Genomic DNA, 18433 nt, shown 5'->3' with positions numbered 1-18433 from the left:
TCTGAGAGAAGAGTTGGTCTTTCCACACGGGCACTTATATAATCCATAAACAATTTCCAATTATTATCACTTTCTTCCACTTTCACTTCTTTTATAACCTCATATTTTTTGCGAGATTGCAATATAATAATAGTTTTTTAATCCAATCTTCTTTGTTCGGAACTCCCTGTGATTTCCATGCTTTTGCTATCAATAATCCAGCTGTAACCGTTGCATAGCTTACTATGCATCTATCCTTTGGTTTTATGTCATCACCTAGCATTCCTAGTAGAAAAATTTCTAGTTGTTTTTTAAACGAATACTTCAATATTTTTAAAAATTCTTTATATACCAATTCCCAGAACTCCTTGATATTGCTGCAGTTCCACCACATGTGTATGTAGGTCCCTATATCTTTATGGAATCTCCAACAAATGTTGCTGGCCCCCGAATACATTTTGGCCAGTTTGGCCGGAGTTAGGTGCCACTGGTTTTGCATTTTTAGCAAATTTTCTTTTAAATCATAATTTGGAGTGAATTTTGAATCTCTTTTCCACAATTGTTCCCATTTCTCTAACTTAGTTTTTCCCAGATCCTGGCTCCATTTAATCATTGAACTTTTAGTTAGTTCCTCTTCGGTTTCCCACTTTAACATTATTTGATACAGATTTGTTATATATTTATCTTTATTTCAAATTAATATTTCTTCCAATTTTGATTTCCCCTTTTAAAGCCTAATTTTTTATCTATTTGAAACCTTTGGTTGATTTGGAAATATTGCAACCCATTATTTAAATATTTTTTAATTTCTATGTACAGTGGAACCTCGGTTTATGAACACCTCGGTTTATGAACGCCGTGGACCCATCTGGAACAGATTAATTCATTTTCCATTACTTTCGATGGGAAAGTTCGCTTCAGTTTATGAACAGACTTCCGGAACCAATTACACCCATGCTTCAGTTTATGAACGCTTCAGTTTAAGTACTCCGTGGACCCGTCTGGAACGGATTAATCCACTTTCCATTACTTTCAATGGGAAAGTTCGCTTCAGTTTATGAACAGACTTCCGGAACCAATTGTGTTCATAAACCGAGGTACCACTGTAATCTTTTAATTTAAATACTCCCTCTTTTTCTTCTATGAGCATTCTATTTTGTTTTTTATATACGGCTTTGATTAATTAATAAAGTCACCACCTTCTTTCCCATCTTTAGCAAATTTGGATTTCCAAGTTTCCCACCTTTAGACAAATGTACAAGTTTTGTGCATTTTTATCCAGTTCAGCAGGTTAATAAATCTTTCCAAAGCACAACAGACTGTTCAAATGGATTTTAACAACTATGTCATGAGCCAAGTTTTCCACCTGATATTCAGCAAACACTTGTTTAGGTTTTTCTGGGAACTGATCACTGAGGATAGCAGAATGATGATAATGGAAGTAAGGAAAACTGATCAATCCCAACTTAGAAGCTCTTTATAAAACAAAACACCCCACAAGTTGGTATTTTGAAGAAATTAGTATACATCATTGAAATTCACTGTGCATTGTCAATCACAATACCTGCTCTTGTTCATTTTCAGCTGCAGTTTCATTGTTTGCTTGGAGGGAAGTCTGGACATCCACAGGTCCTTCAAATTCATCTATTTCTTCATCTTCGTTTTCATCTTCCCCACTTCCATAATTGGTTAAAGCCTGGGTTTCTGCTTTAGACAAGCCTAAAGTTAAGTGAAATTAAGTTTTGAAACATATAGCAAAATGCAGTATGTGGGCATGCCTAGTGAGATTTTGGAGGATTTCTCTTTTGAATAAAAAGTGCTCCATGCCGGATTACAAATTGCTTTTGAGAGTCCGGTCAGTTTCAAAATAGCTTTGGTGCACAGAACCAGTTCTGTGGGTCTTTGGATTATGGTAATCTTTTCTGCGGACCCAGGTGGCGCTGTGGGTAAACCACTGAGCCTAGGGCTTGCTGATCAGAAGGTCAGCGGTTCGAATCCCTGTGACGGGGTGAGCTCCCGTTGCTTGGTCCCAGCTCCTGCCAACCTAGCAGTTCGAAAGCACGTCAAAATGCAAGTAGATAAATAGGAACCGCTACAGCGGGAAGGCAAACGGCATTTCCGTGCGCTGCTCTGGTTTGCCAGAAGCGGCTTTGTCATGCTGGCCACATGACCTGGAAGCTATACGCCGGCTCCCTCGGCCAATAATGCGAGATGAGCGCGCAACCCCAGAGTCGGTCATGACTGGACCTGATGGTCAGGGGTCCCTTTACCTTTAATCTTTTCTGCACCTTTTACTGCTAGACCACACTGACCTAAACGCAACACAAAACCAGTCATGCTGAAGTCTACTGATTTCAATGGGCTTAAGCAAGCTTAGCTCTGTGTTGGATTTAGGCTGCTGTGATAATTAAAATAGAAAATACTTTTAAATGTAAAAAACTGAGAAAGTGAGGCAAGTTGTGCACTGTAGATGGGACATTTAACAGCACAGTCCAATGTGTGTTTCCTCTGAAATAAGTCCTACTATATTCAGTGGGGCTTACTCCTAACGTAAGCATCCACAGGAACCAAGCCAATCATCCAAATGCCATTGAGGACCACAAAAGAAAAGGGAACCCACCTGAGGCTCTTTCTATTTAGTCCAAGCTGCTTTTAAAACTGATGAACACCTTGCTTTACTTTCCATAGGGAGGTAAAGGTAAAGGTAAAGGGACCCCTGACCATTAGGTCCAGTCTTGACCGACTCTGGGGTTGCACACTCATCTCGCATTATTGGCCGAGGGAGCCGGCGTATAGCTTCCAGGTCATGTGGCCAGCATGAAAAAGCCGCTTCTGGCAAACGAGAGCAGCACATGGAAACGCCGTTTACCTTCCCGCTGTAGCGGTTCCTATTTATCTACTTGCATTTTGAGGTGCTTTCGAACTGCTAGGTTGGCAGGAGCTGGGACCAAGCAACGGGAGCTCACCCCGTCACAGGGATTCGAACCGCCGACCTTCTGATCAGCAAGCCCTAGGCTCAGTGGTTTAACCACAGTGCCACCTGGGTGATACAGAAGTAAATTCTGCTGTGGACACCATTCCTTGTAATCCTTTTATTCTGGCCTGCAGCAGCCCCTCTTCCTTCTTTTCCCTCTCCCACCTCTCCCTACAGCTGACGGCAACAACTCCTGTTCTGCTCTCTTTCCTGACACACTCCAAAAAGGGCCAAGGGAAAGAAATTCTTCTTCAGAGAGATGCATTCTGGGTGAGGTGGCTGAGAGGCTACCCATACTACCACCATGCCACTTCTTTGTCTTGGGGGTTGGGAGTTTTGCAACTTAAATCTTTTGGGCTCTGCTGCAGCGGAGCAAAAACAGCACGGGTGGTCTTCTAGCCACCTCCTGTAAATGCATTGCTTCAAGGAAGAACTCCCCTTCAGCTTTATTAGAGCAAGGCAAAGCAGTGGCAGTGTAGAGCGCTCAGAAGTCTTGTGTCAGCAGGATGCTGCCGCCCATGTGAAGCTGCTACAGGCCTGGCCTGCAGAAATGCCAGAGAGCAGGGGACCCAATTTTCCAGAAAAACACAGCTTTACCTGCCTCTTGAGGCTATTGTCTTAAATAGGCCAGTCCAATAAGGAATTTTTTTTATCTGAAGACATGTTGCATTGGAAGACATACATCTGGTGACTTTGCCAACCTGGTACTTTCCAGATGTTTGGGATTACAACTCTCATCAGTCCTATGCAGCTCAGATGAGAGTTTTTCCTAAACAACTGGAGGGTGATGGGTTGATAATGGCTGATATAAAGCTACAACACTGCTGTGTGAAGCTGTTTATCAAAGCAATGAATACTGCTTACTTATGGATACTGGACAATTTTCACTCTCTTCTTCTTCCTGGTCAGAAGCATCTGATCTTGTACTTCTTGGGACTTCCCTGTTGTTGAATATTGCAGGTTCATGAACTTGCTTAATAGTTTCAGTTTCATCTTTGTCCTAGACATAAACAAAATTACTCTTACCTGGAATGTCAAAGTTACAGCTTTCATATTTAATTTACAGTAGACATAAATGCGTGCACATCTCATATTGTTTACTGAACGGATTAATGCTACAGCAGAATTTTAAAAGTCAAAAACACCACTAAGACTAAGGAGAAGAAACCTGGACAAATAGATGTTTTGTGAACTCAAACACCTAAACTGTTTTATTTTGAAAGAGGTTGTGCAGCAACCTCATGCCTTGTTTGTGAGCTTCCAAGGAGGCACTGTGTAGGCTGTTAATGTTTAGATCCAATTTTCTTGCTGCTCCATGCCATTGAAAAGGAAAATAAATAGAGACCCAAATGTCATTTTCTGTTCATTGTGTATTATACACTGAGTGGGCCACACAATCACAATATCAGTGATAGACAGCAAGTTGGACTTACTGCCAATGCACCACTGCCCCTACACCCCCCCCCCCCCCCGACTCCACAAATCTGCTACAAACCTTCTGCTACAGCACAAGAGGTGGTGTTGGGGGCAGCAGGGGAGGGGGGAGTAGAAAAAATTATAGCTACACCCCATCCACCAGAGTAGACCCTCTGCTGGATCAATCCAATCCAAAGGACACTCCCTACTGTTAGAAGGTAGAGGGAGATATTTGTTGATTTCCCTTTGCAGTCCCCAGTGACATGCTTCCATAGTTTCCCAACCTTCTTGAGCAGATTTTTGGAGGGAACCACCACAGGGAAAGAGGAATTAGCGAAGTCACACATCCCCTTTCCACCAGCTGGAATGGAATTCTGCTCACAGAAAGTTAGGAGCATAATTTTTGCTGAATAATTCCTCCAACAATCTTGCTTCTCACTATTTGAGTGCAATGAAGGTGGCTTGAAAAACGATCATTTTTCAACAAATGATTAATATTATATTTAGAAGGAGATTTGAAGGCAGGCCTTTCTCTTCCCAATTGTTTTAAAGAATGTCTTACTCTGTCTTCATCTATATCTTCATTGGATGAACAAGCTCCTCCTTCCAGTGCTCTTTTTGCCTAGATAGCAAAGAATGGAAAGTTTATTAGTTTTTCTGTTCAAAATCAAACAAAACAAGCAATCAGCTAGTCAAGAATTTATTGTGTAGTTATGCAAGTTAAAGTTACGCTGACAATTCTTTTAACTTCTAATGTGAGGTTCAATTCACATTTTGATGTGAATAATTTGCAGGGCATTTGGTACTAGGCCTTCAAACAATAAGCCCAGTTACCCTGCTTGTCACCAGACACTTCCCAGCTCCAAGGAGTGACAATGTTCCTTTGTGTTACGCCCAACACAAGTAGTCTTATAAATCACAATCAAGTTTGAAGATAAAGGGATCAAACAAGAAATGCCCTTCCCCAATATTCATGAACAGCAAGTTTCCAGAGTACTTTCAACAGTTAAAAGATAAGGAGCATGACAGTCTAATTTAAAGGCTGAGTTACTACTCAACTATACATAAACTCCTAAGAAAAACTCAGTCATATTTGTACTGATACAAAAATGCATGGCATAGTGTACAATAAACAATTTAAATGTCATCTCTAAGTAGCTATAGATACAATTCAAACAAATTCTACTGCGGTAGGAAGCAGCACAGCTGACCCAATTTAGAAATTAAAAAAGAAATTATATTGCACCATTTACTAGGGGGAAATCACTCAAATTTAAAATATGATAAAAACCTCTTTAGCATAGGACTGCACCATTCCATCTGCTTCCATTTTCCTTTTGCCTCTTTGTTTTACTGTCGGACTGTTGTTGTCCAAGTCTTGCATGAGCTTAAAGAAGGCTAATTCATTGAACAAGACTTCAGAAATCTCCACAAGAAGATCCTCCCCACAGTCCTTCAATTTTTTACCAGCAAATTTTGCCAGTGAATCCTGCCAAAAAAGAGAAAATTTTAGTACGTTTACAGGTCACTCATCATCCCCCTTAAAAAATAATATCAGGGAGGCTACAGGGTTATTCAACTTTAACCTCACAACCACTATATATTGTACACCAATACACAGTGGTACCTCGGTTTAAGTAAACAATTGGTTCCGGAAGTCTGTACTTAAACTGAAGCGTACTTAACCTGAAGCAAACTTTCCCATTGACAGTAATAGAAAGTGGATTAATCCGTTCCAGACAGTCCGTGGAGTACTTAACCTGAAGCGTACTTAACCTGAAGCAAACTTTCCCATTGAAAGTAATGAAAAGTGGATTAATCAGTTCTAGACAGGTCCATGGAGTACTCAACCTGAAGCATCCTTAACCCAAAGTATGAGTGTAATTGGTTCTGAAAGTCCATACTTAACCTGAAGCGTACTTAACCTGAAACGAACTTTCCCATTGAAAGTAATGAAAAGTGGATTAATCCGTTCCAGACGGGTCCGTGGAGTACTTAAACTGAAAGTACTCAAACCGAAGCGTACTTAAACCGAGGTATGACTGTATGTGTATGAGATTCAGGGTTTCCAGACACTTTTTCAGGGTTCAGTTTCCTTGGAATGAGGAACAGCAGAGACTGTGGTGTCCTTATGATATATGGTTTAGTTACACATATATACAACCAGAGCCTACAGTGGAGGGTCTCACAGCAGTAACACACCCAGGAGGTCTTGCTTCTCCCATGGATCCCAGCAGAAATAAAGCATGGCTCTTTTCTCAGCTCCCTAGTCTATTTCCTTTTAGCTTCTGCTTCTCAGACAAAACTATGGCCTTTGTCTTTCTAACGGACAGTTGACTTGCAACACTATTAAGGGTAAGTCAGCTGAATTGCATTCCAACATTATAACAAGAAATCGGAAAGGAGGGAAGTGCTAAGTTAATCTTGTTTTGTGAACCGCCCTGAGACCTCTGGGTATAGGGTGGTATATAAATTTAACAACAACAACAAATGTATCGTTAGATAATGTTTCCAGTAATTGTTTTTGAAACTTGGCAATGTTGAAGAGGAAGGTGATCGATGCTATATTGATTAGTTTGAACTAACTCAGTCTTCTCCTACACTGCCAAGATTAAAAATCAATCAGTGGAACTATACACCATTTTCTAACTATACACATCTAACTGAGCTACACACACACTTCTTGTTATAACAGCGGTATGTGATTCAGCCACCTTACCCTTAACATAGGCTCTGTAATACTGTAAATGGGTTAGTGTGCCAGCTTTTGGAAATCCAGCGATGAGGGTACTATTGAACAAATTCTCCTGCATAAGCTTTATTGAAACAAAGGGGCAGCAAGATAGCATGATGCTTCCTTTGTCAGTTCCCTATTTGAAGCAGCATAAAAATACCCCCCAAAAAACAGTTTTAAAAATGCAACCGCTATATATTAAAAGCAAAGACATACAGTACTTGAAATGTTCCAGGAATAAACTGCTACATTTTAACTCTTGCCATTTCTTCAGTTAGATATCTGCTACAGGTTGTATTTTCCAGACTATAGAACTGAGATGCTCAAGTATTTAAGGTGCAGCAACTCTTATATTACTTTTCAAAAGTCTGTAGCTCAAGCTCTGTGCAGCCAACTGACTCAGTGGCAAAACCGTATTATAGAAGAATATTCACACCAAAGTGGCAAGCCAAACTAAACACATCATGACTTCCCCATAATTATAGTGATTGTGGAAATGAAGCTTAAAAGTGGTTAGTTAAAGGAAAACACATATACAAACCTGCAAAATGCTACGAAGTTGCTTATGAAATATCTTCACAAATTCTTTGCTTTCATCGTTTTGTTGAGTAAGGGTTAAGACCATACGCCTTACTGAGGTCAAGAGCTGAGAAGAACATACTTCATCCATGTGTTCCTGGCAAGAGTTGAAAATCAGATCATTCTTAATGAAAACATATACAAAGATAAAGATCCTTCTTTGAGAGGTCTTATTTTTCTTCACAGAAAAGGTGAGTGACATGAATGGTGAGTATGCCAACTGATTTCCCAGAACAGCAATTTGCTTACAGCTAAGGGACGTAAGGCAGCTTACCAGTACATGCACGACAGGAGTTCAGAGCATGTAAATAAAATTTTAACTACTCTATCACCAAAATTTGCACAAAGGTAGGACGACTACAGCTAATCAAAACTTTGCACTCCTTAGAAGAAAACATTTATTGTTGGAGAAGAGAACAAGGCAAAGGCCTCCAACTCTGCCGAACAAGTCAGAAGGAAAAACCTATAGCTTTCTGTAAAGATGGCTTCAGAGAGAGCTACGTTTACTGATATAATTTTGATTACCCTCAGAAATGGGATAACCTCTTTCATAATAGCTTTGATTTGCCGGTCAAGCTGCTGGGTATCTATTCGAGGACAAGGAACAGCAGGTACTTCAGCAGACTGTGCTGCACAATGGCTTTCAGCTGTATCTGAACCTTTAAAGAGAGAGAAATATATATTCAAGTCAATCTTCTTTTCATAAAGCTGCCATTTCAATACAGGTCACAAACTCTTGGCACTTTGATTATATAAAGACTACAAATTTATGCCAAATAAACTGAACATTAACATTCTACAGGGACTGCTCCCTGCTAAGTATGGGCAGGATTACAGCCTGAATCGCAGAGTCTTAAAAATGCCATGAATTTCCAGTCCTATGGGAAAAGATTATTCCCTTCCCACAGCTTACTCACTTCTACATCTTTTATTCCAGCATGCGAACTACAGTGGAAGGATATTAAGTGGACCAGGTATTGGGAGACAAAGGTTTAAATCAGTGTTACTTTGGGTCACATACTGTCTCTCAGACTAAGCTACATCACAGGGTTGATGTAAGGATACTATGAGGGATAGGAGACTTTATGAAAGCCACCATGATCTACTTGGGGAAAAGGTGGACTGGATAAAAACATACCGGTAATACTGATAAAGAATAAAAATTAAGCCTCCCTTCAGCCTGTCTCTGATTTTAAATTAGGGGGGAGGGGAGGTTTGGAATCATGAAAAAATCTCAATGTTTAAGAAAAAATGAATCCACAGCACAACCAGGATATTCCGGCTTGCAAATATTGGGCTTTAAGTGAAGTTCCTCACGTTGTCTGCTGGGAGAGGCATGCCTGGTTGGGTTGTACAGGCCGGCAGGGTGCAATCCATGCTCCCATACTGTATACATATAGGCTCCGCACACGGAGTTCTCACCTGAACCATCCCTGAAACCATCCTACATTTTGTAATAGCATTTTGAGACACAACCCTGTGAAAAAGACCACACTACAATTTGAGCCAAACAACAAAAAAGCACCAACTCCTTAAAGACTAATACATCTTTATGGCATAATCGTTGGGGGGATAAAGTTCACTTCATCAGATGCATTCATTCTTAATCCACGAAGGCTTATGGAAGAATACATTTGCAAGCATCAAAGTTATGAGGAACGGCTTAGGGAGCTGGGTATGTTTAGCCTGGAGAAGAGAAGGTTAAGGGGTGATATGATAGCCATGTTCAAATATATGAAAGGATGTCATATGGAGGAGGGAGAAAGATTGTTTTCTGCTGCTCCAGAGAAGCGGACACGGAGCAATGGATTCAAACGTCAAGAAAGAAGATTCCACCTAAACATTAGGAAGAACTTCCTGACAGTAAGAGTTGTTCGGCAGTGGAATTTGCTACCAAGGAGTGTGGTGGAGTCTCCTTCTTTGGTGGTCTTTAAGCAGAGGCTTGACAGCCATATGTTAAGAATGCTTTGATGATGTTTCCTGCTTGGCAGGGGGTTGGACTGGATGGCCCTTGTGGTCTCTTCCAACTCTATGATTCTATGAAAGTGATACTTGACTATTGTTTCATTTCTGCTGTGAGCCATGGCTAGTTGGCTACCCCTTTGATTGAAAACATACTAGCTCTGAGGATGCTGAGATTGTCCATCAAGGAAATCCTACTAGGCTAATACTGAGATTTAATAACAACAGATTGGAATAGCAACCTCCCATGCAGGGCTGCCTAGAAGGGAAGTCTGATCAGTCACATCGTTTTTCTGTTTAGAGAAACACACTAGGGACCTCTGTGCCAGAGCTATAGTTTTGGATTATGATGCGTTACAGGGACCCGGCTGGCAGAAATGTTTGCAGAACTCTTGAGTTTAAGTAGTAATATGTATGTGTTACAAGAAAGTGTGTGGCTTTGAGATTTGGAAGGAGTGTGTGTGTTAAAAATTGCTTGACATTCTCTTTGCAAGGGCTGTGCCCCAGTAGCCTTGGCAGACCAGCCTCTATGGAGTTTAAGGATATTGTTATACTACACAAACTACATAAACCACTGTCAAACATTTATATGCCCAGCGAAGAGTGTTAAGCTACTTGACGCAGCTCCATTTCACTGCACGGAGACTGCCTGGTAAGATTGTTTGTTCTTTCAAAAACAGGACAAAACTGTGATAAATGAATAAACAAATGCACAAAGTGTACCTTCCAATTTAGAAGCAGAAGCATTATGGGGATTACTACAGCATCCATCCTCAGAGTCAACGTTACTTTCGACTGCCATTTTCTTTCGTCCATATTCTCTCATCCGAGCCAGTGCCTGCTCTAAATGAATCACAGTGTTGCCTGTATTTTGGCAACAAAACCTTTTACAATATGTATTTAAGTTTTTGGAAATCAAACATTATTACGGTATGTGTAGAATAATTATAAAAACTGCAAGAAGAAAGCGTCGATATTGTTATGTGTAGAAGTGCATCAGTGAAGGACTGACTTGCAGAAAACAGTTGCGGCAATTTAAAAAGGTACTTGAGTTACTGCTGCATATTGTTCAATTGCTAGGCTTATGCTTACCCAGCTCATCAGTAGCAAAGGGTTCAAAATTTGAAGAAGTAGACATAGTGCTGCCATTGTCTGCATCGTGTTGTTCGCATTCTCTACAGGCTCCTTCGTCAAAGTTCTTCTCAAATCTCTCCTTCAAAATATGCAAACAACAAGTTGGCACATGTTCTTATACAAATAACTAGCCATTCTCAAAAAATCATGTTTTCATAAACTGTCACACAAGATCTTAAATTAAGAATTCAGATCACCTTGAAGTGTTTGCATCAGAAGCTAACTCTTGGGTTAAAAGATTCATGTACATGGTTTAAAGCTTAATTAGTAAAGAAGAAAAGGAAAGTTTAATTGATAAATTCTTCTTCAATATGCTCACCAAATAAAGGGCTCATCCTCCCAAGCTAGAAAACGTGTTGCAGAAAGCAATATTTACCTGTTGTCAATTTCTATCAATAGTTCCTCAGGTAGTAATTGTTTCCACTTAAAAAAACAACCCTCAACTGACAAAAAAGGTGAATTTGAAATATGCAATTGGAGACCTAACTTAAGTCCTCTTAAAGTGGATCAGTATAAAGATCTTCAGCTGATTGAACCTCCAAAGAACAAAGTAATTTTTTAAATAAAAACAAACACCGCCTGACTGAGAACAATAGCTTGTTCTCAACACAAACAACATTTTTGTGAATCATGTTGAATGAGGAGTAATAGGAAACAAAAGGAGAAGTAAAGAAACCTGAGGAATATTTGCTTTTATTTTAAAGGAAAACTCAGGAGAACACTCGGGAAGGGGAAAATAAATGGAGTAAAAAGTGAGTAAATGCACAGTCATGAGAAAGGATAAAAGCTGAAAGAAATCAACTGTTCATGGGGCAAGGTAGGGGAAAAACTGGAGACAATAGTCAGGGAAGTTGGAAGTTAATGACTAGTATGGTACAGTTGGTCCTGCCTGTCCCTAGGTAGAGATAAACCAGGCACCCCCAAACTTCGGCCCTCCAGATGTTTTAGACCACAATTCCCATCTTCCCCGACCACTGGTCCTGTTAGCTAGGGATCATGGGAGCTGTAGGCCAAAACATCTGGAGGGCCGCAGTTTGGGGATGCCTGAGATAAACTGTTAATCTGTTGTTGCCTCACCCACCAGTGGAAAAGTCAAGCCCAGGCCACATCCCTTGAAAGTAATTCCCACTGTTCAATGTGATATATTCCCTAGAATGCTTGTTTAGGATTGCAGCCTTAGCAAAGTACACAGAGCTAAGAATCAAAAGATCATACAAAAGGACTATGATAAGGTTGAAAAATGTGATGTGTAAACAAGGAAAGATATTGAACTAGCCAGAGATCAGCTCTCTTCCAGGAAAGACCAACTGTCAACAAAATCTTTTTCTATTTTTTAGGAAGCATAATCACTTTTATCTCTGCATTTCTCTTATTTTTGTATATTTCCCATTTGAAGTTGTATCATAATAAATATTTTCACGTCAAAGTCTAATGGCTCAAATCCACACATATTTTATTATCAAATGTATTAATGCCGAAATCTAAAACCCATTTTAAAAAGGTTGGATCTTATATTAAAATACCCAGACAAAGTTTTCAAAAACCCTTACGTCATCAGTCGTTGCAAGGCTTTCACTGGGAGTATGTTCTGAATTTGATTCTGCCCAACCTGCAGAGTTCAGTGGTTTGGGACACTCTCCTTTTGCATTTTCTTCAGATGCATGTCTGGTCACTATATCCTACACAATGCAACAGTTTCGTTAATGACTGCATTAAGAAAATGTTTGCTTAACAAAGCAAGTCCAAAAATCAGGGTTTTATTAAGGTACCTGTAAAGCATACAATGCTCTTTGTCTCAAATAGTCTGAATTAAGCATCTGGAGCTCATGAAAAAGCTCAATCAGAAAATGAGGGCGAGATTCATTTTGAGATATCAAAGTGGCTACTTCAGAGTAAATGGTGTCTCGCAAAGCTTCAAACATAGAAAGATCACTGCCTGTTTCTGTAGAAAGAAAAAGAATGAATTAAGTACCATTATTCTTCTCTACTGACATTTCTCTCCTGTTACAGCATGCAAGCTTTGAGAAGGACGTGCCTTATGGATGGGATGCAACTCCCCAATGAGTGGATGGAAAGTGGTTTTGCTCATGCAAGGAGTGGCATTTTCTTCTAGCAGTAGATCCTTGTGCCTTAACTGCTCTTAAAGAGCCTCCCAATATTGGAAGGGGTTGCTGCTATAAACAGGCAGCGGAAAAGACCCTGGGCACAAGGGAATACTATGCACAATAGTTACAGTCCTTGTCATTGTGTACTTCTTTTACAGGTGCAAATGAACTGCTGCATATTGTATTTTATAGAGCTAAACAAGTATCTATTGAATATTTGCCCTGCGAAAGAGAACTAAATACAACAAAACGTACACTTCCGGCCACCGCAAGCGCTGGAACCGGCGGGGTTTGCCTCGAGCTCCGAGGCAGCCCGGCTTCGCGAGGGGGGGGGAAAAGGTGGGATAGCGCCCCACCGCCCCAAAAGAGCCCCCGGTTGAGCTTCCGGGGGACGAATAGGCTCAGCGGCGCCCCAAAAACGCGACTCCTCAGCTCCCCGGCAAGCTTTAAAGCCCCGGAGAGAGTCTGAGTGGAAGTCGCGGGGGCCATCTTGAGTGAAACCGTTACCCTCGCGAAGTGAAGCTATGTGCCGGCAGCGGAAAGCAGTGGATTCCTCCAAATTTATGATCTGCTTGTAAGTAATTTCAAGAATTGTTCTATTAGAAATCAATTGGGCGAAAGGAAGTGGATTTTAAAAACGGAGGTCGATCCCTTCCCTACCGAGTGGGTTATGATGCAGCTATCTCGCCAGCAGCCATAACCACGAACGGAACTCTATAATTCTCAAAAGAGAGAGCAATCGACCTCCCTTAGTGGCAGGACTAAGGGAAGAAAGCAAATACAATTGGAACCTGCAAAAAGCTTTTATTGAATTTACAAAAAGGAACAAACTCCCTGTAGCCTGGGACGGGAACCGGGAGTGGAGATTTATTGCTACATTGTTACATCGTAAGGAGAAAGAATGTTTCCAGCACTGTAATTATTTGAACTGTTGTGAAGAACTGACAAGGGTGAAAGATTGACTCTTGAATTGCAATAAGTGGTGAGAAAAAGTGAAGAATTCGGTAAGAGGAAATTTATTAAATTGGTTGAGATATGGATTTAAGCGAATGCGCCATTTTGAATAAAGCAGTGTACTCCCCCGATGTAATATGAGACAACAAAGAGCGGAAATGGAGGAGACACAACTTACTCAGATCGACGAACACTGTTGGGGGATTTTGCTGGAAAAAGCACTAGAGATTTTAGCTGTCTGCAAAGCAAATGGAAGAAACATCGTGGATGATAATAGGACTGACCAGGAACAACAATTTACAACTCCAACTCCAAACAATTTAAGTGAGAACTCTGACTGTGATTGTAACGACGAGGAGCAAAAAAATGGAAATCCGAAGCTGCCCGTGAGAGGGGGAGCTCAGATTACAGCGGCTGCTCAAGAAGCTCCAATGACTGACAAGAAGGCGGGGTATCGCTCTCCCCCTGTGAGAGAGGAGGAGCGTGGCCTCAGCATCGTCAAAGGATTTTACACCAGAGACAGAGACTCTTTGGAAGACGAAGGAACGTACAACAAAAAGCTTCAGGATGAAAGAAATGGGGTTGGGGGGGAAAGGAATGGATTGGAGTGGGTCAGAGCCAGGATTGGATGAAAAATTATTTTTAATTTGAACTTGGGACGGATAAACTTGGTTTGAAATGGGGAATGCCAAGGAATTAAAGTAAATATTAGGGAAAACCGGAACCGGGGGGGGGGGGAGGGTTGGGATCTAGAAGCAAATAAGGAACAAAAGGAGAAAATGAGAGTTGATAAATTCGGAACCATTTTTGAGGAGAAATTAAAGGCTAATGGGTATAATAAATAGATCTTTATGATTTGTATGTTTTGATAACGGGGGAAATGATATTGATTTATATTCGAAAATGAAGGTAAAAAGCGGTGTTTTAAAAAATAAATTAGTTGGAAGCTGTATATTTTGGGTAGTAATAAGGAGCTCGGGAAAGAGGGGTCGAGGAAGTCAGTATTGGTAATAACTATGATTATTAAATTAGAATGTTTATTTTTTCTTTTTTCTTTTCTTTTTTCTATTTTTCATTTTTTCTTCTTCTTTATTGGCAATGTAAAAATTTTTTCTTCTTCTTCTGTATTGTATATGGAAAAACTGTTTAATAAATATATATCTAAAAAAAAATACAACAAAACGTAATTGACATAATTAATACAATGCATTGCAATAATGAATTCACTTGAAACCCAACACAGTTACTGTCACACTGCTACTAAGCTGTATTTGGTGACAATGTTTGCTGAGGTTCAGTTTTAGATCTATTTTATTTTCAAATGCATCCTAAGCATAGTTGAAGTAGCACATCTTGCTATTGGGTCATTAGTTAAGTGTAAGTCAAGGATGACTTTTCAAAATATCAGCTGTGTTAGTGTAACACTCACGGTCATAGGATACTTTAAAAGTATGGCTGGGATCCAAAACAACTCTTGGACCTCATGCAGCTAGTTGTGAGGTTCTTTGGATTCGGCCTAAGAAATCTATTTTGTTTCGCTATCCACTTCATGCAACAAATGAAGCTATTACAGCTCATGCCAAAATACACTTGGTATCAGATGACCCTTGTATTTGCTGCTTAAGTAGTTGAACACATTTAAGTATAGTAAAATCCAATTTTGAGTTTCAGCAACCACAATGTATTATTTACTTTTGGGCAAAAGTAAACATATAGAACTTAAGAAGCTGTCTTATTATACCAAGTCAAATCATTAGTCCTTCCACTTCAGTCTTTTCCAGCCCTAACTGGAAACACCAAGGATTGAACCTGGGACCTTTAAAATGCAAAGCACATGCTCTACCACTGAGCTATAGATATTCTGGTTTAGGGTTAAGGGCGAGTAATAAATAAATATCAGTCTTTTATCTAAAAGGACAGATGGCATTTCACACCCCTTTTCTACTTCTTCCCAACTAGCAAATCAAATTTTTCTTATTTGAGACTAATGGGCACTGCCAGCTCTGATCTGCCAGCAGGGCACACCTTTGAAATGTTCACCTCAACATAAATGGTGACACAACAGCTGGATTTTCAAGACCTCACCTACTCAGAAAGACGTGAGAGATTAAGCGTCTACAGTAGACACAACAATACTGTACTTTCATTTTCCTAGAAGAACCCAAGTGATGCTACCTGTCCATGCTTTATGGTCCAATAGCAGCTCAAACAGCACATTGTAGAAATATTTTCATGTACTGTGCCTCAACTATCTCAAAACACAAACAGGTACTTCTGGATCCACTGGTGGTGCAGAGAGCCCCTTCCTGAACTAACTTCTGCTGTCTATGCTCTAAGTTGGTGGAAAGAGGTGGCCTTCATTATATATCTTTAGGATCCAGGCAAAAAAGTGTCTCTTCAACCAGGCCTTTAGCTGATTAATATGTTCTTTTAAATGTGGGGGTTATTGGTTTGTTTTTGCTTTATGTATTCCTGTGTTTTATATTTATGTTGTGAACCACCCTGGGATCTTCGGATGAAGGGTGGTACACAAATTAAGTTTAAATAAATAAGATTTAGGAATCCACTCTGCTTAGTTTCAACTGTAAGAAATACCAGGACAAAACTTTGCCCGAAAGTCATATCCTCTGACATAAAAGTCCTTAATTCCAGGATAGTCAATATGGTGTCCTCCATATTTTTGGACTCCAACTCCCATCAGCCCCTTCTAGCATGACCAGAAATGATGCCAACTGTATTCCCAAACATTTGGAGGGCACAATCCTGGATACTTTTGCCTTAAGTGGTTGTTGGCTATGACTTTCAGTAATAATAAAGTACCTAATCAGGAAAGCAAGTAGGAAAAAAATTGGCTGGCTATGACTTTCATTAATAATAAAGTACCTAATCAGGAAAGCAAGTAGGAAAAAAATTGTATCATTTGGATTAGTGCACCTTTTGCTAATTCAATAAGCAAGCTAATTGTTAGGACAAGAGACCAGAAAATCAAGGTAAGTTTGGAAGCTAAGCAGCAAGTGCATTACCTGGTGCTTCTATGCATGCATTTCTGTTAGACTGCTGCAGTATTCTCCTAGCATGTGCTGCAGGAAAGGGGTGGGTGGGAAGGACAGACAGTGATAAACACAAAAATGTGTATTGGAAATAAAAGCAAGGTCTAATGAAATAATGGGAGAAAGGCTACTTAGTGATCCAAATGAACAAAACAAAACAAATCCCCAGAGAACCCATGTCTCTTTTAGGGGGGAGGGGGTGATTTGAGAAAAACATATTACCACAAAAAAATCCACAGAAGAAAAAAAGATTCCAGAAAGAATTTTCCAAGTATATGCACTGGATTTCATGCTCCCCCCATGTCCACGTACAGGCGCCTCTCCACTTACGCGGGGGTTACGTTCCCGGGTATCGCACGTATACGTGAAATCATGAAAGTGGGCAACACTTTTATCTAAACCTGTCTGCAAGCCTCACAGTTGGGTGCAAAGCCTTCTAGGATTGCTAGCTGTTTTCCCACCATTTTTGTGACATTTTAGCACTTTTCCAGTTTAATTCTTTTGATTTATTTCCGGGCATCACACTTATATGCAGTCTAACTCGTGTACGTGGGGACACACCTGTACACAGCTTCAATGATATCATAATTGAAGCTCGTTTACTAATAAAAACAACATGAAAATATGACCCTTCTTGATTCAAGTCTCAAGAGCACACTGGTCTCCCACGATTTCAAAGAACCCCAAAAGGGGGAGCCAGAGTAAGAAAAGAAACCCATACATACACACCACATTGTTAAAAAGGGACACTGAAGGCATTCAGTTGCAATGCTAAAACATGGTTTAGTGCTATAAGAGTAGGCCAGCTTCCCTATGCAATCATGCACTTCCTCCACTGGCACAACTATGAGGAGGCGACTGGATTCTCCTCCTCCAGCTTTAGATTAATCACAGTTTATAGCACGTCATCTGAGCTCTAACCAGAACTAGGTTTACTGAAAAGAAAGCAGCCTTCATAAACTATGGCTTAAAGTTGGCTTGTTTCCACTAACTGCATGATTAACCCAGATTGTCCAGGTTTGGACTACATGGCAAGCTGTGCTTAATCAGAAATGAAGAAGAGAAAGCTTCTGAATGCCTCCTGGCAGCGGAACAGGACTAGGGGAGGGAAGTGGGAGGCGAGGCTCATTCTTGCAATGCTAAACTATGGCGTCGTGTTATTTCCAAATCAGCCCAAAGGTAAATCATTAAATGTGCTTAACAAATATGTTTAACATTTGAATAGAGCCATGTGGGCTTTCTGTTTATGCGCTCTAATATCCAGAACTGGATTTCAAATATTACCTGCAACCAGCAGCGATCAAATATATACCTGAATGTGTCCTTTTAAAAATGATGAAACAACAACACTGACAGCAGTAGTTTTAGACCTGCTGTTGCTATTTATTTTTACCCAAGTCTCTCTTATTAAGAATAAAGCAACAGAATCAACGTTTCAATAAAATAATATTAAAAAATAACTAATATAATGGGCTGAATCTAGAGTCTCTTTTCCACAAACCAAAGAGACCATTCAATTCACTGAAGGAGCCGAGATCCAGCAGAT

General features: G+C 40.2%; 1 protein-coding gene across 10 annotated transcripts in view; it reads right to left on the bottom strand.

Moving 5' to 3' along the window:
- Nucleotides 1-18433, bottom strand: part of PCM1 (pericentriolar material 1) — a 50740-nt gene that overhangs the window by 3081 nt on the left and 29226 nt on the right. For 6 of the 10 annotated variants that reach the window (XM_060278839.1, XM_060278846.1, XM_060278848.1 and 3 more), the window contains 11 exons: nt 16861-16917; nt 12548-12720; nt 12329-12457; nt 10737-10857; nt 10368-10508; nt 8208-8341; nt 7645-7779; nt 5661-5858; nt 4932-4991; nt 3818-3953; nt 1544-1698 (listed from right to left, as the gene is read on the bottom strand). In XM_060278839.1, coding sequence (XP_060134822.1) covers nt 1544-1698; nt 3818-3953; nt 4932-4991; nt 5661-5858; nt 7645-7779; nt 8208-8341; nt 10368-10508; nt 10737-10857; nt 12329-12457; nt 12548-12720; nt 16861-16917 — 1439 coding nt within the window. The remainder of the gene's footprint in view (nt 1-1543; nt 1699-3817; nt 3954-4931; nt 4992-5660; nt 5859-7644; nt 7780-8207; nt 8342-10367; nt 10509-10736; nt 10858-12328; nt 12458-12547; nt 12721-16860; nt 16918-18433) is intronic. The other 4 variants (XM_060278845.1, XM_060278847.1, XM_060278849.1 and 1 more) reach the window with 2 other exon arrangements.

This window comes from Zootoca vivipara, chromosome 9 (genome assembly GCF_963506605.1).
Source record: "Zootoca vivipara chromosome 9, rZooViv1.1, whole genome shotgun sequence".
Taxonomy (NCBI): domain Eukaryota; kingdom Metazoa; phylum Chordata; class Lepidosauria; order Squamata; family Lacertidae; genus Zootoca; species Zootoca vivipara.
This window is presented reverse-complemented; position numbering and strand designations above follow the sequence as displayed.